We start from the raw sequence: 24,959 nt of genomic DNA on the forward strand, positions 1-24,959 counted from the left end.
GATTTGGTTTAGCTTGAGTTGGTTTTGTGTATTTTGGTTTGACTTGGTTTGATTCAGATTGGTTTGATATGGTTTGATTTGATTTGGTTTGATTTGATTTGAGCAGAATTTAGTATGTTTTAGTTTCGTTTGGTTTGATTTGTTTGATTTGATTTTGTTTGATTTGATTTGAGAGGAATTTAGTTTGTTTTAGTTTGGTTTGATTTGATTTGTTTGGTTTAAATATTTTCCTATTTTCTGTCTGGTGGAATCTGGAAGCGGGCGCCCTGTATTTCAAGATTAGAAAATACTATTTATCAAAAATAACAGATTTAAAAACTGGAACACTGCGAAGTCTAGCACTCTCTTTTAGAGGAACAATTTGAAAATTTAAAATTCAACCGATTTTGTAGGCAATCGTACAAACTAAAAAATCGAGTGCTTTTTTTCTCAAACTAAATTTTAACATCATATATTCTTTGTAAAAATTGTTTAATTCTAATCTCCTGAAACGAAAACACCTCCCAGCTGGTTTACACCACTGTGACCTTCAATACACATTTTTAGTATTTTTTCATATTATAAATAGAGAGAAATAATACGTTCTTATCGTAAAAACTAAAAGAAAATGTCTGAAAATCAATTTCAAGAATGACATCAACCTTCCAATAAAAATAACCTTTGATAATAAAAAATCTACCTCACTCCCAATATGANATATCATAAAATTGATATTTTTCAATTGCAATCTTTCCATTTGACTTTTAAGCGACCCGCAGATTTAGGCAGCAGAAGAAAGGCAATTGCCATATAAGCATCTTTTCGTTATTAAAAAACAACGATAATTTCCTGCCTGCTGGCTGCTACTTGATAAATCAAAAGATTGAAGGGTGCCGTTGTAAATCAGGAATGAAGTAAAATGAATTTTATTAATGGAAATCAATGACTGATGAGAAACCTAACTTTAATTATCTCTATAGCAGAAATTTCTGTGTTCTCTTTTTAAGAATTTTCACTAAAAGTGGATTATTATTTGAACTTTTAATTACAAACTTAAAGGTTTTTCTACATCTTAAAATTTCTATATTTATTCCAACCTTTCGTAGAAAAGTCGTCCTGGCTCCAGGCAGCGGCCATGTTTTCTAAGATTAAAAACTTTACTATTTTCACGACTGACTGAAGACTATTTTCCTCTCCGTTTATCTCACATCCTTTGGTTAGATTGAACCTCCAACTGATTTAAAGAGGCTGGAAACCGACCAATAGGAGGATCTTAGACTAAATAGAGACTTCTGATTGGACAAGTTTTTGCAAGGTTTGCCGCCACGGATTCTTTTAAGGATAAAGAGAACCAAGAACTTGGTTGAATAGATAAACCATTATTTGACGTTGAAAGCTGATTGGTTGGAAATTTCAAAATGAGTTACATTTTTTTTCGTTAGAAATGTTTAACTTTTCATTCGCATTTTAAATTAAACATTTAAACATTACTTGATGATCATGACGAAAATTTATTTTTATTTTCAAAAATATTTTCGATTATTTATCAAATTTATTTTATCTAAATAATATGATAAGGACTGAAAAAGCTTTCTATTAAAGAATAAAAAAGATGAAAATTATATTCTTTTATCGTGAACATATTTCAATTTTTGTTCACCGTCTATTTTACTTAATTAAAGAGATTAAAGGGACTGTAAGCGAAATTTAAGTGCCCCTCCTTGTAAAGAGGAGAATACCCAAAGAGAATAGAATATATATTAGAGTGGAATTTACTAGAAAAAAGTGTAAAACGGCCATTTTGTTGTACTGTTTCCATACTGCAGGTGTACTTCACATATTTATGCTATATAACCTTTTGGGCCCTGGAATATCATTTTATAGAAAATTTAAAATTAATCTTAAAAGAAAACCAAATTATGAAATAGGCTGGTTTCATAAATGACCAATGATCATTTCACATAGACTCTTTGCCTTTCACTTTACAAACGATGATTTTCCGTTATAACTATAAATAAAATTATGTATTTTTATTCACCTAATCCATTTTATAAAGTTTATTTAACAGCTTTAAAAAATTCGAAATTGAAATGGATAGTCTAGGGAACATACTGTATTAATGTACTCTACTGCATACAATTTTTGAACATTTACATGATTTGTACACTTTGAACTCCCTTTCAGACTGAAAGGAACGGAAAAAAGTCATACCGAAGGATTGTCTAAATTCCACTCTAATATATATTCTATTCTCTTTGGAAATACCCGTTTTATCAACGGCATAAAATATATATATATTTGTTGGATAGAAAGATAGATGTTGCCGCCATAATATTTCTATTGGTTCAGAATAGACAACAAACACATTACTGAACCCTGATTGTATCAGGCGCTAATGGACTCGGCATACAGGAGTACAACAACTATAAACGTTTCTGTAAAAAATAAGGAAAGGTCTGTCACCCTTGATCCGTCAAAGATTTACAGAGTACTGTTGTGAATTGTACAATCCACTCGATAAATGGATGGTTACTTGAAATGACGTCTTAGCATCATCTGCAGGACATTTTCACCAAATTCTTTTATATTATTCATTCAAAACATATCTACATTTCACATTCCTCAGGGATTGTCTAAAAATGTTTTTTTTCCTGTTGGACTTACATTGAAGATGGAAACTAATAAATATGGATAAAATTTAAGTTCCTTTTTTAAATTTGATAAAGATTTAAAAAAACAAATTTACAGAACAGTTTTTAGATTTCTCGAATTTTATGTATAATGTATTCATATATTGTTAAAAACTATTTGTTTAAAAAAATCTAAAATATACCAAAAGAATGCATTCTTGGATACGCCATGAACTGTATACCGAGTACCGATGTGTTACAGCAGGGACGATAATTGGATGTTATTAACCCTATCCTGACTGAGCTGTTTTTGTCTAATATGGATGGGGGAGGGGTGTTTTCCACCCTCTCCCCCTATGATTTTGCCCTGAGAGCTGAAATAGGGGAGTGAGATACATGTCTCTAGCCCAACCTTTCAAGGCCTTCTCATAAAAAATAAGACCTCTAACTTTAATGATTAGGGTGCAAGAAAGGAATTTTAAAAAGTTTTAAAAGTTTAAAAAGTTTAAAAAGTTTAAAAAGTTTAAAAAGTTCTGGAATAATTTCTGTCGTTTAAATCAAATGGATAACAATCCCCTCTAGCATTAAAATATTGATATAAATATTCAAAATTATGTAAAAATATAAAAATCTACTGCGAATCGACAGGGCTAGTGTGGGAAAACGGTATAGGATTGATGATACAGATAGATAGATAGATAGATAGATGGATTGAAAAATATATCTATAGTTAGATATACAAGGATGGATAAATGAATGAATGAATAGATGACTAGGTATTCCCTTCTATACATATCAACTGTATTGGAAAGATGAAACCATGATGAAAGAAAATAGATAAGACTCTGGACTAACTAGAGTTTAATATGTAGAATTCCAGAAAATAGATAAGACTCTGGACTAACTAGAGTTTAATATGTAGATTTTTGCTGTTCCAACATCACACAAGTCAAGTTTTCATCTCTTAATAAGAATTCAACCCAAAATAAACACCCTATAATATAAACGTATATAGCCCTCCAAAAAAGTATAAAATAGCAAATACGAAAATCTTCATTTAATACGTGATATGCAAAAATTGAGTTTAAAGTCAAGACTTGCTGACTTTTAAAAATAACCTCTTATCGACTGGATGTATACTCTAGCTATATTGAAATGATTTTATTGGTGATCTGTAGATTTTGTAAAGATTAGTAATGTTGCGAGTGTGACTCCAAATCATGAAAAAAGACTTTTAGATTACAATAATTCACTTATTTGGTTATTCTCCGTTAATTTTTAAGCAACTGGCTACATAATTGTTTGATATGTATTTTATCCAAAATTACAAAAATTACAAAATATCTAATATTACTTACATTGAATTTTACTAAATAATGTATAATAAATAGGTCCATAACAGAACTTCTTCAGAAGGATTTCTGGTTTAAAAATGCGGGCCAACCTCCCAATGGAGGGAATACCGAATAGTTCAGTTCTAAAATAGTATAAGGTCATTTGACTAAGTGACCTTATACTACCTGAGAACTGAACCTTATAGAACCTTGTAGAGAGGAAGTTCGGGTGTGGGCCGCGGAAATACGGTGTAGGGTCTGGATATCTTATTATAAATGTATAAATTCTTGAAAATTAGAAACGCCAACTATGTTGAGACAAGTGTTAAATTCTTCTTGATTAAGCTTCTAGTTAGATGAATGAATAAATATGGTTAAATAAAATAAATATTGGATTGATTGATATCACATATGTAGAGCACAAAACTGTATACAAGGTTGAGGGAGGGGGGAGTTCATAAAGTTGATCCTGTTCCTCTTGATGGACTGGGAGGCCAGACACTTCAAGCTCATGTACTAGTTCAAAAATACTTTCAATATATTTCTTTGGTCTGAAGATTGGTATGAAGATTATAAAACATTTCAGGACAGATAAATCTGTTTAAAATCTTTTATTAAACATTAAAATATTATTTATAATACGGTTGAGTTTTGTTTTTGGAGTCAAACATTATCTTTGCTGTGGTGAGATTATGTAAATCTAAAAATCAGTTTTTCTTGTGTATGTCAATAAAGGTTTATATTGATAAAGGTTTATATTGTGTATGTCAATAAAGGTTTATATTGTGTATGTCAATAAAGGTTTATATTGTGTATGTCAATAAAGGTTTATATTGTGTATGTCAATAAAGGTTTATATTGTGTATGTCAATAAAGGTTTATATCCGATTAATAGTTGAAATCATGTTACAAGACCCCATTTGCACGACGTTTGTTCATAATTGAAAGATATAATATCGATCGTTTGATGCATGAAAATATTTCCTTGACGATATTAAGTTTAGCTGGATGTGTTCTGAGTATATCTACAGGCATGAGACCCATACAATCAGAGACATCAACGTGGGCTCCGTGATCCAGCAGCAGCTCAGCTGTTGCAAGATTATAATTTTCCTAAACAAACAAATAGTTCAGGAAAGATCTTAACAATCGCCATAATCTCTAATTTGCCAATTTACTTGTATCTTTGCAACCTAATGGTGTAAATCTTTGTTATTTCAAACTTAGACTTTTTTATGTAACTGAGTTCATGGTTTCAAATTATTAGAAAATTAGTATTAGTGTGCAGTGGTGAGTTTGCAGTTCCTCTCATGAAGTTAGATATGAAAATAACTGATTGTTGGTGGTTAGTGCACTGCGCCACCCATTTTTTTTTATAATGGTTCATATACTTTAAAGGCAAGATGGTAATTTTAGCAACAGTTCTTGATTTTAAAAAATCTAGATGTTTGTTGTCAATATGCTGATGAATTCAATGCATGTGGACGTGATTTGGGTTCAGGGACTCAATGCTTGATTATATATCTATGATATGCATAAATGAGACACATTCCAGTGTCTTATCAGACGCAGAAATTTCTAAGCGGTTCAAAATCTGGCATGCAAGAAAAGGGCCTTGGAACAGAGAAAAGCTATGAGTTTACGAAAACTCTACGTAAAGAGTGGCGCGAAGCGCCATGTATTTATTGATTCAAGTGATAACTAAATATACCTTCATAGAAGAAATATGTAAAGCAGTTTCCCGATCCTTGTTTCTAAAATAATAGTTCAAAAAACAACCATTTTTACAATAGTTCCTTTTCCTGTATAATTATCGTAGTTAGCAAATAACAAAAAACCAAAATTGTCTTTAAAGGGAGTGTTCGCTTAATATCAAGCGATCTTCTATTTATAAAGGTACATCTCCAATTCACAACGGTACCCTGTAAACCTTTGTCTGTTCAAGGATTACAGGCTTGTCCTTATATAACTAAAGAAGTGCTTGCAATTGTTGAACGCATTGTTTGCAAACTGTTTTATATTTAAGAAATGTTATTATTTACTTTCAGAAACGAAAGTTTACATTCAAATCTTTGTTAACCGCGCTGGATATAAACTATTCTAGATTTTTAAGGAATGTGACTTTATGGGCGGTGATTTCACACAGTAAACTATTGTGCACTCCAAGTTTACGGATTTTCACACAGCAATATTAAGATATATAGAGAGTAATATTTCTTTTCTTGATAAGTAAAGATTTAAAGAGATCTGTTGTGTCATTCTTTATATGGAATTTCACTTGAAATTACGTTTACAGCCCTAAAGATGTCAACGTTTTGATTTTTCTAGATTTTATCTTTCGTTCCGATAGTGTTCTTAAAAAGTATAAACGTTAGAAACGTAATGTCATGAATTTTCTGTACTTAAATACCTTATACAACGTTAAGCTTTTGTAAATGTTAGTGAAAAAACAGTAAGCTCCGTTATGCTTTTGCATTTTCCGTTTTCAAAACTTTCCCAATATAACCACAATTTTTAACGTTCCACTTTCATGCAAGGTAAATATTTTCAGAGACCTTACGTTACAATTTCCCTTGGTTTAAGATCTAAAAGGTGACAAACGTTTTGCTTTAATAAAACGTCATTGGGCATAGTTCTGCACGTTGCAATGCATTTCAGTGCAAAGAATATTTTTTGTTAACATTACGTTTTATCTTAACTTTTCCAATATAAACTCTTTCAGAGATATAATATAAACTCTAAATAACTCTAAATAACTGTAATTTAATTAATTCTAAAGCAAGCAATGAATTTTATAACACACAGATAATATAAATTCTTTAATGAACAGTCATCAATATTTCAAGAGATCCTTAATCATGCTACAGGCAGGATTATTCGCCCGTCTTAGAAAAAAATGTGTGTTTTCAACAAACAGTTTTTAGATAAATGTTTTAAAAAATAATTTTTTTTCTTGAATTACCTGGCATGAACATTAAATCCAGCGAAGAGGAGGAATTTGATGACGTCATAATTTGGAAATAGATAATAGTTTTCATCTTCAATATAGTTGTTCTGTCTAAATATAGTTTTCATATTCAATATAGTTGTTCTGTCTAAACATAGTTTTCATATTCAATATAGTTGTTCTGTCTAAACATAGTTTTCATCTTTAATATGTTGTTCTGTCTAAACATAGTTTTCATATTCAATATAGTTGTTCTGTCTAAACATAGTTTTCATATTCAATATAGTTGTTCTGTCTAAACATAGTTTTCATATTCAATATAGTTGTTCTGTCTAAACATAGTTTTCATCTTCAATATAGTTGTTTTGTATAAATATAGTTTTCATCTTCAATAAAGTTGTTCTGTCTAAATATAGTTTTCATCTTCAATATAGTTGTTCTGTCTAAAATCAATAAACAATGTATAAACAAAATCAAAGGATTTAAGTTGCGAAATTTGTATTTGGTCTTTCTTGAACACTATAATAACAGTATACAGCAGTTGAAACAGTTAGTCTTCGGCTTGGGAATTAAAAAATGTGCTTTTTACTTTCATAATTGACAGAAAAGATTAAAAACTTATGGAGATTTAAAAATACTTCGAAATTAACAATTCAACAACTAATATGATCTCACGGTCGTCTCCATATTCTCGTGTTTATTAGGACTATTGTCAAATATCTACAATTGGAATGTAGAGAAATGAATTTTACTGTTAAACTAGCTTGAGAACCCAGCTTTAACTGGAGATCTAAACTTTCCCATCGTAAGTCAACTCAACTAACCAACTCAACTAATAATTCTTTTACAGGAAAAGGACATTCCCATGGCGCTACGGAATTCACAAATCAAACAATACAAACAAAAAAGCAGACAAAACGACGAACAGAGATTACTACGTCATATACATAGTTGTAAATAAATATAAGTACCTAACAGCTGATGTTGAACTAACCGCCAGATGAAGCAGAGTATCCCCGTTCGATGATATTATTCCTGAAATAAAAAAATAATAAAAAAACTAAAACATTCCAATCACAAATCTTCAACAGAAATCTAGTAAATGATTGTATTTTATGTTTCAAATTCATGTGTTTATTTTACAGGGTTGCCTTTAAAGGTAAAGAATTTTTAGACAAGATGACCGGCATAAACCCTTTGTTTATAGCGATATGAAGAATGGGTTTAATCTTATATCTAGAATAATATAGTAAAGGATATTGCAAAGAAACAAGTTTACAGAAAAACCAGAATGTTAAGGGTAAACCTAAATGAATTCCGTACAGTAGTCTCCTGAACACTTCAATATAAAAGGTACAAAATGGTACTAATAGCACTTTATTTATCAAAAATCGTTTAAAATCCCCCAACAAAAGAAATGAGTCTTTAACGCAGGCTAAGGTTTTCTAATCCCTATAATTTTGCAACCCAATGTCGTAGACGTTAGATATTTCAAACTTTGAAATCCATAGGATCAAAAAATCTTAGTTTGAAATATCAAAGATTTACACCATTAGGTTGCAAAGATGCATGGATTTGCAAATTTGAGTTTGTGGCAAATACTGAATTCCTTTCTAATTCTAAATTACCTGTATTTTTAGCATTTTTCACAATATTGAATAATTCCCTCCGATCATCATCATTCTGTACAAGTTTGAGCAACAGGAAAACTAAACATAAAAAAATACATGTAAGATCTATAAAAATGTGATATTGTTATATATATATATTTATAATATATATTTTATTATGATACTAGGCTTGGAAACCCAGCTTTTAATGAAACTGTACTTCCCCTAAGTAAACTCACTGAAATTAAAATCTTTAAACCAAGATAAGAACATTCATATGATTCCCCATTCCAACCAAAATTTGAGACACATTCGTCAAGGGGTTCTTGAGTTATGATCGGAAGTACAAATAAACAAGGAGACATTTCTATTTTATATACAGATTTAAAGAACTAGTAAACCTTGATGTAACCAGGAGTTAAGAACTAGTATACCTAGATGTAATCAGGAGTTAAGAACTATAGTATACCTGGATGTAACCAGTAGTTAAGAACTAGTATACCTAGATGTAACCAGGAGTTAAGAACTATAGTATACCTGGATGTAACCAGGAGTTAAGAATTAGTATACCTGGATGTAACCAGGAGTTAAGAATTAGTATACCTAGATGTAACCAGGAGTTCAGAACAAGATCCCAGTTCTCTAGTTGGGATTTAAATTGAGGAATAACATGAACCAAACTCTGAGCAGCCTTTAGTCCTGTGTTTAGACACCTTCAATTAATAGATATATAATCTTTAAATAATCTTTAAATAATCTTTAAGCCCCCCCCCCAAAAGAAATACCTTGTAGTATTAGCTACATCTTTAAAATGTAAATCTTTAGAGCTTTCGTTTGCTTCCTGAAAAACAAATTAACTATTGTTGGTTAAAATATTTTAATATTCTATTTTAAAAAACTTATTTTTTATGATTGTTTACCTTTAGGTAAATGTTCATGAAAAGTTGAATTACTGCCCTGGAAAATTTAGATAATATTATTGATGACTAGCTGAAGTGTCCGTGTGTTGCCCGTGGAATTTTGAAAAAAATTGAATTAAAAAAAATCCTTTTTATAAAAAAAATCTTTTGATTTTTTCGCATATGTCACCCCCTGACACCCATGGGGTTTCTAAACATTATTTTGCATCCTCTTCGGTCTAGCCTTTTGCCCAGCTACAGTACATAAAAAGAAATATAAATATATATACAAATATATAGATATACAAATATACAAATATACAAATATACAAAAATAGAAATATACAAATATAAAAATACATAAACATGAGTGAAGAGCTTTATTAAACAGATAAAATATAAAGAAGCAATAAATATGTGAAATTTTATAAATTTTAGAAATTAGAATTGCATTGCACTTGACTGCAAACTAGACAGAACAATGGAGAAGGTAAAAGCTATGCGACATCACCTCTACAACCCCCCCCCCCCTCCCCCCTCCAAATATTAGAATAGCAGTATTATTTGGTAAAATATAGAAATTAGAAACATTTTTTTCTTCTAGCTCTTAAAAAATAAATTATAATTAAAAACTCTTAAGAAATCAATCTTATGTGGAATTTACTGTAATTTGACGTGACTTGGGATTGTTTGGAAATAAAGAAAAATCTAAAAGATCATTTTTAAAAACTGTGTATGGCTACTGGGTTCTTTTAAAGGGAGTGACTGGCAAAGTATGGTGGCTGAGATTCCTGAGATTGCAGTATTGTAGAGAAATTTTTATAGGATTCATTTGAGAGATATAAAACGTTTTCAAAAATCTATAATTACTGAGTTTGAGCGCAAAGTCGACGTTCAAAATCAAATAGTGTCCATAGAGAGGGACCGTCCCTTTCAGCTCAAATTCTGAACGAAAAATCGGCTTTTTCTCCGACCACAGTTGTCTTTGAAAAGTAAGACTATTACCAATCAACAGTGAATAGGCTGTTTAGTTTACCCTGAAATTACCCAAATAAGTGAACGGTCCCTTTAAACATTTCAGAATATCTGCAGAAAATCTTTGCGAATAATGAGAGATTAAAGAATCTAATTATTGAATAAGATGATAAGAGTTAATTATTTTTTTTTACCGGTTTCTAAACAACCAATTAGTTTACTGTAGAATTTTTGTTACATTTTTTGTCGTCGTCATTTAATAATTAAAAAAAACGGTTCTAAACGTACACACCCAAATCGATGATTTTGAACGTCGACTTTGTGCTTAAAGGGAGTGACCGGCTATGTAAGGTAGTTGAACTGAGGACGCAGTGTTGTGGAAAACTTCTTTAGCATTAATTTGAGACATATTTCACTTTTTAAAAGTCTGTAAATCCTGAGTTTGAGCGCAAATTCGACGTTCAAAACTCCTGATATGGGGGTGGATACGCTTTCAGAATTAGTTTTTTTTTAAATTATTAATTAACGACGACAGAAAATGTAAAAATATTCTTCAATAAACTACAGACGTCATGTTTAGGAACATTTTGAGAAAATAAAAATTAATCTTATCGTCGAAAATAAGTAAATTTGTTCAATTATTAGTTTCTATTATCTCATTATTCTAGTTTCTCGTTATTCACAAAGATGTTCGTAGATTTTCTATAATTATTATTGAAAAGACGACATTTAAAGAATTCGAAGAAATCTGCGAATAAATTCAAAGAAAATTGGAAATTCAATATAATAATGAAAACGAAATAATCGATTTTAGCATTGATTTATTGACAAATTTCTTTTGTGAAATATGTTCCTAGCCATCTAATTAGATTACTGTATAATTTTTACTTTATTTTTCGTTGTCGTTAGTTAATAATTTAAAAAAACTAATTCTGAAAGCGTATCCACCCCCAAATCAGGAGTTGTGAACGTCAAATTTGCGCTCAAACTCAGGATTTACAGATCTTTAAAAAGTGAAATATGTCTCAAATGAATCCTAAAGAAGTTTTCCACAACGCTGCATACTCAGTTCAATTACCTTGCATAGCCGGTCACTCCCTTTAAACTCAGTAATTATAGATCTTAAAAACGTTGTTAAATACTTTTAAATGTCTTCTTCCATGTACTGTATAAGATATTAAAGATTTAGAGCCTGAAACACAAGATCGTACAGAGCTGAGAACATAGATAAATAAATAAACATAGATAGCTTATGTACGCAAAATCGCCAAGAATTGCAAAGTCCGCGAACTCATACTTCTAGGGGTCAAAGTGTACTTCAATGATAAGCGGGGTGGTTTGGTGTTTTAATAGATTTCGTAATAGAGTGTAAAAGAACTCCGGGAATGGAACTATTTGAACAACAATATTTCACTGAGCAATATATCATATTGACGAGAACTGAAGAAGGACATGAGAAGGACTAAACTAACTTAAATTTCTCTCTACAGAACTCATGTACACCACAAGTACTCAATGACATAATAACAGCTAATGTTCACAACCGACCTAGTTAATCTATATAATAGAAATATCTTCAAAACATCCCTGTACATTTATATCTTCCAAGATGAAAAATGTCGTAAAATGTCGTCTTATGCGCAATCTATCTTTATCTATGGCTGAGAACTATTAAATGACCGCAAATAATTAAACTCGTTATTTCCTGGCGTTGAGCCTGAGATAAGCAATTTTTTCAAGTTATATCTTTCGGCGTGAAAGAATGCAAGTTAAACCTTTTTAGTTTATTAAAAAGTTTCCATCTGAGAGAAAGTACATAGGAAATACAATATTTGAAAATAACCTTATTGTGAATGAAGCATCACTGCTAAGCACAGTTTCTTTTTCTATCTTGAGCTGTAGGGCATAGTTCCATAAACCTGAAAGTAAACTTAATAAATAAAAAGTGGTTGAACTACGTAGACTAAGTTGAACCACTTCTCTTCTACTCCAGATCAAAGTGTAGAAAAGTGGTTAACTTTATTTTTTAAGTTTGGTTTCGGAGAAGATCAAGTTTATCGATGGAACCTACTTTTGTGTGATTTAAATTATTTTTAATATTTGTTCCTGTACTCTGATATTTTGAAGGGAATGTAAGCGCAATTTTAAGTGACCCTTCAAAGTTGACAACGACCGATTGAAACAGTACACCTTGACAACTATCTCTGATAAATAATGTGGCAGACCATGTCGTTTTCTAGATAAAAATCTGATATTAAACCAGAAGTAGATCCCACATTCATGAGGGAATTGAGTCTTTGCCACACCGACAAATATTCGAACCCCTTTATCTTTGCAACCTGATTGTGTAAACCTTTGATATTTCAAACTTATTTTATTTGATCTAACAATATTCATAGTTTGAAATACTACTGGTCTACGACATTGGGTTGAAATTATAAAGGGATTTCAAAGACTCTTGATCAAAGATAAGAAAATGTTATGTTAAATGTAAAAACGCTACCTATACAAGAGTTGAACTGGCTTGAATCTGCGTATCCTGCTCCAGCATACATATAGCGAAATATTGTGTCCTTATGATGACTGCCTAAATTATGATTATACCAATAAAAAAATGGTTAATATAATATGGACTTTTTCATTTAAAACTTTATCACTTTTGCAGTTATTAATAGTAACATTTCAAAATTTTTAATAAAGAGTTATTGAAAAAGATTTGTTACAACTTTTATTGAGTTTAAAATACTTATTATAATTTATTTTTCTATTTTATAATGAATTTACCTAGAATTCTTTCTGTTATCAGAAGAGCCTGAACTTTCAACTAAAATAATACTTTTATAATGTTTCCTCTTTAACGATAAAGATGTAAAAACATAGTTCCGAGCTTTAATTTTGATTAGTAAAAGCTGATCTGAAACCTTAGTAAGTTTTCTTCAGATTTTTGGAATTAATTGCTGGGCTATTTTCGGATTTAAAACACGAGTTAAACACGATATAAAAAAACCTTAATTTGAATAATTTTAACTGGATACAATTGAATTGATGCTTTGCCACAAAGTCTAATTTTATAATCCCTTTATCTTCAGAACCCAATGTCGCAGACTTTTGATATTTCTATGAATAGTTCAAGTGATCTAAGTTTGAAATATTAAAGGTTGCAAAGATATAAGCATTGACAAATTTGTGTTTGTGACAAAATTTCAATCCCTTTCGTTTAAATTGGATTAATCTGGTTGAAACTAGATTGGCCTAATTAGAACTAGACACAAACTTGATTCATATTGGTGCTAAATGGATTGACCTGGGACCCCAGATATAATGAAAATATTAATAACTTAATTATGCAGAAATTGAGCTACATCTCTCCTCCTTGATCCGGTGTCCAAGACAACTGATTGACCGACTGTTCGTGGTTCAACTAATTCTCGCGAGCTATTAATCAAATCTGGCCCCCCTGTTTTGATATAGTTTAAACTGGATTAACCTAGTTTGAACCGGATACTAATCTGGTTTGAACTGGATTAACCTGGTTTGCACTGGATTAACCTGGTTTGAACTGGATTCGAATCTGGTTTGAACTGGATTAACCCGGTTTGGATCTGGTTTGAACTGGATTAACCCGGGTTTAAACTGGATTAACCTGGTATGAACTGGATTAACGTGGTTTGAACTGGCTTAACCTGATTTGAACTGGATTAACCTGGTTTGAACTGGAATAACCTGGTTTGATCTGGAACTGGATTAACCTGGTTTGAACTGGATTAACCTGGTTTGAACTGGAATAAACTGGTTTGAACTGGATTAACCTGGTTTGAACTGGATTAACCTGGTTTGCACTGGATTAACCTGGTTTGAACTGGATTCGAATCTGGTTTGAACTGGATTAACCCGGTTTGGATCTGGTTTGAACTGGATTAACCTGGGTTTAAACTGGATTAACCTGGTATGAACTGGATTAACGTGGTTTGAACTGGCTTAACCTGGTTTGAACTGGATTAACCTGGTTTGAACTGGAATAACCTGGTTTGAACTGGATTAACCTGGTTTGAACTGGATTAAGCTGGTTTGAACTGGAATAACCTGGTTTAGATCTGATGAAAGTATGTCTAGTTCTCCTCTGTTGCTGAACTCATGGATCCCCAGAACATGATGGATTCCTGGATAAAATGTAAAATAAACATTCTGAGGTTCAGATTAAAGTTGAACTTAGTATGGCTAGTTGAACTACTTGTCTTCTACACTCCAGGTCCCGCTTAGATAAGTAGTTCACCTAACCGTACCTAATTCGCAAATCTACTTGCTATTCAATAAATAAAGTTATTTTGAACCACTAATTTTTACCTGTATATGGTTTGGGGACGGGAACTTCGCCATTATTTCGGATTTCTTAAATACATATTTTTTATTAAATTTTATATCAAGTAGGCAACATACACGACCAACCAACTTATATCTTTGCAACAAGTTTGATGAAGTTCATTATGCTTCACAAGCTGTATTTTTTATTTTTTTTATTTCTCCAAGAAAATGCAGCTTGTGAGATATATACAGCTATTTAACATGTATACAACATTTTTGAGAAACCATTTGCGCTTATTGTTTCAATCATAGATAAAAAAATATCTATGGTTTCGATTCTTAATTACCATTACAACCAGCCAGAACATGATCTATTTTGATTAGTCTATGTACAATGTGCATAATACAAAATGTTAAGTGATAATTTAATTCCAAATGAAAACTAGTATTTTCCTAAAGCTTTTCTCCAAAGAAAGAGTGTAGTTCCCATATCATGAAGATCAAGAAGAAATGAGGAACCAAGAAGTTCAAATGCATCACACACCTAGAAATTATTTGACTATCTAAAATAAGAAAATACTCCTTAGAAGGTTTCTTTAACATAAATCTTTACTTTTGAGTTTGCGAATCAATTGATTTTTATTATTCTTACGAAAGATGCAAGAAGGAAAAATCATAATTCAGTTTTAAATCGATAAGATTATTTCACTTTTGTTTCCTGATGGTATCTCATGCACTCTCCTATTCATTCCTGATAGGACAAATCTGTGAAGGGTAACTTTGCGAATCGGACATGCCACTCTCTAAATGGAAACCCACTTGAAATTACGCTTAAAGTCCCTTTCATATTGTTGTGTTTATCCTGAACCCCATTTTAGTTTTGCATATCCTGAAATTGAGCCTTCATTCTTGCTGGTCATAATCACCACTTTTGATGTAAGGAAATTACAAGATCCAATTCCAATTTTAAAATATAAAAAAATCTGGACTGTCGAATATAGTATAATTAAAGCTTACATAAAATGATTTATTTATCTACCTTGGCAATGGGATAATCTATTTTATCGATAAGATAGTTGAAAACCATAATAGCTCCCTTGATACAGGCAGTCTGCAGTGCATCATCTCCATACTTGGAGCTTATATACGGATCCGCTCCATACTCTAGCATTCAATCAATCAATCAATAAATCAATCATTCACTCAATCAATTTATCAATCAATCAATCAATCAATCAATTAATCAATCCATCAATAAATCAAGCACTTAATCAATCAATCAATTAATCAATAATCAATCAATCACTTAATCAATCAATCAATCAATCAATCAAACCATCATACAGTTAATCAATCAATCAATCAATCAATTAATCAATCAGCCAATCAATTAATTTATCAATCAATCAATAAATAAATCAATCAATCAAATAATTATTACTTGATCATGAAATACATTGACAAAGAATTATCTAAATAAAAATCGTATTAATGTTGAGTTTAAGTTCTAAAATCCGACGGAAAACTGGTCATTTTCGTGAAAACTCTTAAATAGGTATTTTATGCTTGAATCAGAAACAAAACAAATACTTCGGCGCGCTTGCGACGCCCCAAAATCTTTTATCAACAGATGTCGGTTTTAAAGTAGTATTTGAGTAATTTACCTAGAAGAATTTTAACAGTTTCTAAACGATGTTCCTGGACTGCATAATGAAGAGCTGTCTTTCGCTGTACATCATCTGACAGACAGGAATTCAGTAGAAAATTAAAAATACAGTTTAAAAGAAATGATTTTTTATAATTGACACAGAAATTGTTTTGATTGCTACGGTTACTCTTAAAAGCTTTAAAGTGAGAGACCGGCTAGACATGGCAGTTGAGCTGAAAGTGCAATATTGTAGAGAAAAACTTTAGGATTCATTTGACACTAATGGGATATTTTTACTGTGTACAATTCTTAAATAAGAGTACAATTCTTAAATAAGAGTACAATTCTTAAATAAGAGTACAATTCTTAAATAAGAGTACAATTCTTAAATAAGAGTACAATTCTGATATAAAAGGACAAAACATGTGCAACAAATACTATTCTACAAACTGGTTGAATATAAACAAACAGGTTGAGAAAAAAATTAACTTATATCATTGGAAATAAGTTATTAAAATTCATTCTAAAATCTCGCAGGTTTACGCAAATTTATGTGAAGACGAAGTTTGAAGGAATCTGCAAATAAATGATAGAAAGAGCAGTTAATGATGAAAATGAAAAAATCGATTCTACGGTTTTACTATGGCTTTCATCGATAATTTCTTTTTCTTTGTTCCTATATAAGTCTATAAAATATTTTTTTACATGTTTTGTCCGGGTTATTAAATAGTTGTAGGAAACGTTTTTTTGCTGACTAAAACAACTAGTGAAATATTATAAACGACTTCAGGCTCTTTTTTAGAATTGTACACCATAAAAGTGTCTCATTTGAATCAAATTAATATTAAAGTTTTTTTCTACAATACTGCACTTTCAGCTCCACTACCATGTCTAGCCGGGTTCCCCCTTAAAACATCATGTTTGGTATATACAATATTATTCAAATCGGTGACAAGTTTTGAAACTTAATTCAGCCGAATCGAGAGTTTAAAATAGTTTTAAATATTTGTCTAAATACCTGCATTTACATCGGCTCCATGATCTAGAAGATATTTAACTAGTTCAGGAGACTGCACACTGTTGATCAAACAAGTTCCTGAACATTTAGAAAAATCAATTTTTTGTTCATATTTTTTGATATTTATATTTCTTTTTACTTTTTGGATATTAAAAGGACTGAAACTTATTAAAATTGTTTTTAGAAATTTGAAACGAAACCCTTTAACCGTTTTATAATAGTAGTGGTAAAGATATTTTTATTATTTATAAAAAATCGATAACTTTCTGTCTTATAAAAACACTCTTAGATTGTTTCAGTTAAAAGAAAACAGATGAAAATGGATCTCTTTAAACTCACTTCCAAAATGGGTTCTTCTTAACTCACTTTCAAAATGGGTTCCTCTACACTAACTTCCAAAATGGGTTCCTCTAAACTCACTTTCAAAATGGGTTCCTCTACACTAACTTCCAAAATGGGTTCCTCTAAACTCACTTCCAAAATGGGTTCTTCTAAACTAACTTCCAAAATGGGTTCCTCTAAACTCACTTCCAAAATGGGTTCCACTAAATTCACTTCCAAAATGGGTTCCTCTAAACTCACTTCCAAAATGGGATCTTCTAAATTCACTTCCAAAATGGGTTCATCTAAACTAACTTCCAAAATAGGCTCCTCTAAACTCACTTACAAAATGGGTTCCTCTACACTAACTTCCAAAATAGGTTTCTCTAAACTCACTTTCAAAATGGGTTCCTCTACACTAACTTCCAAAATGGGTTTCTTTAAACTCACTTCCAAAATGGATTCCTTTAAACTTCCTTCCTAAATGGCTTTAAAATCACTTTTAAATGGATTCCTTGAAACTCACCTCCAAAATGGTTTGGTAGTTGAATATCAGCTCCATGTTCCACTAAAGCTCGAATTATTTCCATGTGACTTAAATATAGTTCATTAAACTGGTGGATAATCCTGGTCTATATAACAAGTTAACCAGCATACCTGTGGAAAACCCTGGTCTATATAGCAAGTTAAATAGCATACCTGGTGGATAACCCTGGTCTATATAACAAGCTAACCAGTATACCTGGTGGCTAAACCTGTTCTTTATAGCAAGCGAACCAGTATACCTGGAGGATAACCCTGGTCTAACAATATAGCAAGCTGACCGGACTGGGGTTGACCCTGTGTCAGATAAAGCGTTAACATCAGCTCCATACTTTAATAGAATTCTCACAACACTAGAGTTAAACAAACAAATTCAACTAATTGATAAAAATGGTATTTTCAAACAAAGCACATAAAGTATAATTTATAAATGAAACTGTGTGAAGTTGTTTATATTTCATTTTTATCTTTTAATTTTTCTCTTAAACAAGGGAACCGATTACTCGCCTCCAATCCTAATTTTAAAATTCCTATATCTTTGCTACCTGACAGTGTAAACGTTTGACAATTTTATCTCTTAGAATTTATGTTGATCAAATGTCTAAAATCAAAAACTCCACAATAGTAAAAAAAATGATTTTAAGATTGAATTTATTTATTCCTGCTGCGTCCAGAAACTGCAGCACACCATAATGGGGTCACACTATGGTTTACACCTTCATCACGAACCTGTAAATATAAGCTTAAAGATTCAATTTAAAAAACTTTACTTTTACGCTTCCAACTATTATAATATGTTGTCTAAACCCGCCAGGTAAACCAAAACATGATGATATTCAATTGACGATCTAATATCAAGTGACCATCCATCAAAAAAAGTTAAATGCCCGAGTTACAACGGTACCCTTTAAACCTTTGACTGATCTTCAAGTGCAGAAAACTTCGCATGTTTATCTCTAAAATGGTGTTCCAATTGCAGGAAAGCTGAAGTGTACAATATTGTACTGTGAAACCAATGCAGCTAACGTGTTTTGAAAAAATTCAAATATAAAAATTTATTAATTATCTGCGAAATCTGTGACTGTCTAATACGTATTGATATTTCTTATAAGTATAATACAGCTTGAAACAAAGTGTTTACCAGGAACAAGAGTTTCTTTAGATAAATAATGATGAGTCAGTCATCGTTGTTCAGTCAAGGGTTTAATGAGTACTGTAGGGAATAGAGCATGCCACTCTACAAATAAAGGGATACTTAGAATTACGCCTATGTCCAATTGATCAGCTTTCTAAGCTGCTTAAAGATAATCTTGCAAATTTTTAGAAAGAAGAGACAAAAAAGTGTAAACACAAAAACTCTGTTACCTCAAAAAGTCCTTTTTGCTCTACCGGGGCACTACATCTAGTGAGAAGATATTCAACTACTTCTGCAGAACCATTCTTACAAGCCAGGAACAGAGGGGCACAACCATCCACTGTTTTACTGTATATACAGTGTAGATACATTGTACACTTTCATATTTTTTAATAATTAACATTTTTATTCTTTAAAATAATAACGTAAATTACTTCAAAAGCAAAAAGAAACTTTTTTCTACTTTGTAGAATTTTCATAAAACTGATCCTAGATTACATTAAATTTACATATTTAAATCTAGTACACAAAGTTTACCACTTCCTTTTAAATTTAACAGGCAAGCGCGCAGCAATTGAAATGGTTCAGCTGAATCTATAGACGTTAAACTACTTCTCATAAATGATAAACATATATTATATTTTCACATTTTTTTACCTAACAACATCCTGTCTGTCCTCTTTGCAAAAACTTTCGATTTTACGCCTGTAATAAATAAAAATAATAATTTACTATTTTTTATATTTAGAAAAAAATTCAGGTTTAACCTTAAAGTATTTGAGAGACGGGAACCAGGAGATGAGAGTTGACATTCCTTTAATCAATCAATCAATTAGAGACAAGAACTTATAATGGAGAGATTTAGTTGAACCATATACGGCTTGTTGAACTGCATTATCTCGCATGCCAAAAAAATTGAGTCGTGGCCACAAACTCTAATGTTTTTGCAACCCAATGTCGTAGACCTTAGATAATTAAAATTATGAATTCTAAGATAAAAAATCCAAGTTTAAAATATCAAAGGTTTCCACAATTAGGTTGAAAAGATATAGAGATGAGAAAAGTTAAGTTGTGTGCAAAGGCTCAATTAAATTGCTTTTAAGTTCCATATTGCACCTTTTTCTTAGACAAGTGATTAATCAAATTCATTGATTCAAATTAATGAATTAATGTAATAATGTAATTTAAAACTTAGAACAAATCAAACTAATATCGTATTTAGATGGATTTTAGTGCATGGATAGTTTTCTTGATTAATTGATTAATTGATTAATTGATAGATATGTTTCCTGTATAAGTGATGTATATAAATGCTGCTTCTGCCCCGTCTTGTCCGTGTACCCTGTACAATTTATACTATGTACTATGTACTATATCGTTTGTAATTAAGTTCACAAATATGCAACAATTCATGAACCTGAAATTTAACCCTATCCCTGCTGGGGTACTTGAAAACCAGGATACGCTGGGGGGGGGGGTCAATTTGACCCCCCCCCCCTCTAAATCCCATGTTTTATGTCCAAATATGACAAATGATATATCATTAGAAAGCTCTTGTGCTCTACTTTTAGAATCTGCAAAAAAATTTGCAAATTTGCGAAAATTGAATTTTTTATCGCAAAATCCAGTTTTATAGTAAAAATGTTTGCAAAAAAAAATTTGTCCAAAAAAAGACAAATTATACATTTTTGAAAAGCCCTTGACCATGCCATTTCAAATATGCAAAAAATTTTGCAAAATTTTAAATAACCTGATTTTTAATCAAGAAAAACTAAAAATGTGCAAATTTCCTTTGACAGGTTGTTTGCAAAAAATTTGCAATTTTTTTTTTCGCAAAACTTGTGCAATCCGTTTCCTTATGTCATAGGCTTTCCAAAAAGCTAAATTTTATCAAAATCTGACAAGTGAAAGTGGGTCAAAACAAAGATTTAGTTTGCTACAGGCAAAAGCAGTCATTCAGGCAGTGTGCCTGAGGACTCAGGCAGTAGTATTAAAGCCCGGTTTTAGGCCTACAGGGAGGGCTTCGGGTATGTAAGAAAAGTCAGAAAATTTCAACAGTCTCAGACCAATACTTTTTGAGTTATGTAAAAAAAACTACAGGGGGGGGGTCAAATTGACCCCCCCCCAGCAGGAATAGGGTTAAGACAGAGTATCGTCATGAAATCCTGTGTCGGAACACGGGTTTACTGAATGGGACCGCTAGTGAACTAGTTGTATTGTAAATATTAGCAAAGATTGTAGGGAAATCCTATGTAGCCCAGGATAGAGTCATTTATTATTTATTATCAAAGATTGTCATCCATGGTTGGGATTTCTGGGAAGCTCAGGAGAGTCATGCTTAAGAACCGATTTTATATTAAACATGATTGGGATTTCCTGGTAGCCCAGGAGAGTCATGCTTTGGAACCGGTTTTATTGTAAACATTATCAAAGATTGTAAACCATGGGATTTTTGGGAACCCCAGGATAGTCATGCTTGGGAAATCATAGTCTAATAAAAGATGCATTAAAGTATAACAGGATTTAGTTGGTTTACACTTTCCTGAAGACGTATTAGGGCAGCAGTATAACTAATTGTTCTGTAAACAGACACTATTTAGTAAACAGTATAATTGCTCAGACCTGTCCCTCCTTCCCTGTTTAGTGATTACTTAATACCTTCTTTTCTTCTTAATACTGTACTCTAATTACTTCACATAAATGTGTAAACAAAACCCATCCCTTTCTCATTAGTTTTATAAGATCAAAATCATGAAATGGCTTCCACAATTTAAAGATGTATCATTCTTAGTTTGAAGGTTAATAATATAATAATACTTTTCATATGTTTAACTCTTTTATTCTCTTATTGATTTTGACATGCTTAGCTTATATATTGATGATAAATGTTACAATAAAGCTTTGTTGTTAGTTTGTTGCCGAAAAATGCACTTGCATAAAATATGTGTGCCAAGCCGGCGTATAGATATACAATATGCATGTATCAGTATATGTAGAGAGTACAAACATTTACAGCTTTCCTTAGTTTCTCATTTTTCCCATGCGTAATATCGAAATGTAGAGATGGGCATTCATTTTTGGATTGTTTTTAAACATTCAAGAAGTTTTGAATTTTATCAAGCTCTCCTAGAATCTGAGATGATTATAATTCCTTCAAAATTATGTTCTCTACAAGTTCCATTTTATAAAAAATGTGAAAAAAATATTTGCCAAACAAAACAGAACAATTTTCCATAACGACTTTTAACCATTTTTATTTTTCGTTTTGGCCTTATATCATTAGAGTAAACATGTTACACAAATTAATAAAAAAAATTTTTGAGCATCTTAGATTCTTGTGAAGCCTCTTAAAAGTTTATTTTCAAAAATGAAATTTAAAAAAAAACCGAAAAGGATGCCCCTCTCTACTAGCGTACAATTCCACTAAATTAGATTTATCTTTATTATTGTTTTTGGTCTATGTACGATGTACGTCATGTACGCCAACTATTTCTTATTTTCCTAGTTAAAGGTAAAAGATTTTTAAAACAGTAATAAACGCAGTCAAAGTTTTTTACACGACTTCAATTTTCTTCTATGTATTTATTTATCTATGACTGTATCCATCTATCTGAATATCTATCTGTTTACTCTCTGCAACTTTCTATCTTAGTAGGTCAAAGTTTTGCAAATGTACGCAACCAATTTATCAACGTCTAATCCTTACTGCTACTGCTAATAAACATAGTTACTGCTACTGCTAAATTTTAAGCTCTTACAACTGCTAATATTATAGTTATTGCCACTGTTACTACTACTATTGTTAATTCTACATTAACTGCTACTGAACATTATACTGCTACTAATACTGCTACTAATACTGCTACTGCTACTAGTACTGCTACTAATACTGCTACTGCTGCTGCTACAAACACTGCTACTGCTACTGCAAATTATAGTGCTACTGCTGCTACTGCTACTGCTACTGCTACTGCTACTGACCTGTTATCAACATAGTGTCACACTTTCACCATTACACTACAATCTTTTGATTGAACAAAATAACAAAATATTTTTTAATGAAATGAATTTTTAACAGATTGAAGGTATCATTAATAAAGTGAAAATGCATCAAATATCTGTACATTATATTCTGTTATTTTGTTGATGTTTCACCTTTGAAAATCTACATAAACTGAACCCAGTTAATCGACCCGCTAGCTTAGTTTACCGGCACGCTAGTGAAAGTTCCGGGTTCGTCAACACTTTTTGCGAAGTTTCTTTCTTCTGTTTATACTGGTGAATAAAAAGTATATGGGACAAGGAGATAAATCTTTAAACTAGAAATCAGATAATTTGAATTTTGATGAAAGGTAACAGTTAGAAGAGGGAGATATTTAGAGGAAAATTAATTAATGAAAGCGAAATCTCACGAGAAACATAGAGAAATATTAGAGGAAAATTGATTAATGAAAGCGAAATCTCACGAGAAACATAGAGAAATATTAGAGAAAAATTGATTAATGAAAGCGAAATCTCACGAGAAACATAGAGAAATATTAGAGGAAAATTGATTAATGAAAGCGAAATCTCAGGAGAAACATAGAGAAATATTAGAGGAAAATTAATTAATGAAAGCGAAATCTCACGAGAAACATAGAGAAATATTAGAGGAAAATTGATTAATGAAAGCGAAATCTCTGGAGAAACATAGAGAAATATTAGAGGAAAATTGATTAATGAAAGCGAAATCTCACGAGAAACATAGAGAAATATTAGAGGAAAATTGATTAATGAAAGCGAAATCTCAGGAGAAACATAGAGAAATAAGAGAATCTTTGACTCTAGGTAAGGTAACAATGTAATGAACTTTAAAAGAAGATTTTTTTACAAAATACCCCCCCCCCCGTCCTTATTACCACCCTGAGATAAAGAAATGTTCGCCTCTAATGAAGAAAGGGTGAAATAAAAGCCAAGCTAAAATGAAGGTATTCAAGGTCATATTCTGATTTTCTTGTTTTCCTTTGAACAAAGGCACTAATCCGTCTCAATATATGCGCTGTATTTAGAGTTTAACCTTCAGGCTTAAATTCATCTTAACTCAGGGAAATCCCAGGGTATGATAAGTCTCATGGGAAAAAATAGGATATCAACAGTTTTTAACATTTGTAAAAAAATTTTATCACTTTTCAAAATTAACTTGAGTTTTAAGAATATATTTGAATGGATTAAATTTGAATAAAAAATCAACTGAGCAAATATATTTACAACTTTGTTTCTTTGATCTCGGAGTTTACCTGAAATGAAATGTTTTACGTTCTAAAAAGGATTAAGCTTGTACTTCATATAAACTTACCGTACTTACCTAGAAAATTGCCTTTTTGGTTAGATATTCCGACTTTTTTAATGGTTTGTTGCTTTAAAATTACTCTTTAACAGAATAAAAGCATAAAAATTAGGTATTGAAACCGATTTGGGAAGACGACAGAGCTTTTGGGTCATTTGTAATTCATGTCAAACAGTTTTAGGAAATTTTTTGTAAGTTTAAAATGTTCCTATTTTTTTTTGGACCGGCCAGTGTAATTTCTATATTTACCCTTAGAGTTACAAAGTTCAATCTTAATTTTTCAAATTTTCAA

The 24,959-nt window shown here is 31.2% G+C and overlaps 1 protein-coding gene across 4 annotated transcripts; it reads right to left on the reverse strand.

Annotated features, from left to right (window-relative positions):
- Positions 1-3,900: 3,900 nt before the first annotated feature.
- Positions 3,901-23,560, reverse strand: LOC111696866 (protein fem-1 homolog C). Of its 4 annotated transcripts, XM_023466617.1 has the most exons (27): positions 23,497-23,560; positions 23,323-23,365; positions 20,631-20,683; positions 20,109-20,155; positions 19,999-20,046; positions 19,572-19,689; positions 18,868-18,935; positions 18,449-18,559; positions 18,190-18,257; positions 17,343-17,420; positions 16,341-16,415; positions 15,716-15,840; positions 15,130-15,220; positions 14,719-14,763; positions 14,458-14,534; positions 13,159-13,198; positions 12,878-12,961; positions 12,218-12,293; positions 9,421-9,457; positions 9,286-9,341; positions 9,104-9,213; positions 8,519-8,599; positions 7,862-7,925; positions 6,906-7,001; positions 5,655-5,697; positions 4,928-5,056; positions 3,901-4,459 (listed from the first exon to the last, which is right to left on the reverse strand). In XM_023466617.1, exons 2-27 carry the CDS (start codon positions 23,333-23,335, stop codon positions 4,349-4,351), a joined length of 1,944 nt encoding a protein of 647 aa, XP_023322385.1. In that variant the 5' UTR covers positions 23,336-23,365; positions 23,497-23,560; the 3' UTR covers positions 3,901-4,348. The 4 variants fall into 4 exon arrangements, with proteins under 4 accessions (XP_023322385.1, XP_023322384.1, XP_023322386.1 ...); XM_023466616.1 differs by lacking the exon at positions 23,497-23,560 and having other exon boundaries at positions 23,323-23,490; XM_023466618.1 differs by lacking the exons at positions 5,655-5,697; positions 23,497-23,560 and having other exon boundaries at positions 4,375-4,459; positions 23,323-23,490.
- Positions 23,561-24,959: the final 1,399 nt, after the last annotated feature.

Source organism: Eurytemora carolleeae, unplaced genomic scaffold (assembly GCF_000591075.1).
Source record: "Eurytemora carolleeae unplaced genomic scaffold, Eaff_2.0 scaffold249, whole genome shotgun sequence".
NCBI lineage: Eukaryota > Metazoa > Arthropoda > Copepoda > Calanoida > Temoridae > Eurytemora > Eurytemora carolleeae.

Bases quoted from the DNA above. Each gene is read 5' to 3' on its own strand.
- LOC111696866 (XM_023466617.1), bottom strand. The intron at 20,047-20,108 runs GTTAAACCTGAA...TATTTATTACAG, and splicing joins CGTCTCTCAAATACTTTAAG to GCGTAAAATCGAAAGTTTTT. The intron at 9,342-9,420 runs GTAAACAATCAT...TTTGTTTTTCAG, and splicing joins TCATGAACATTTACCTAAAG to GAAGCAAACGAAAGCTCTAA.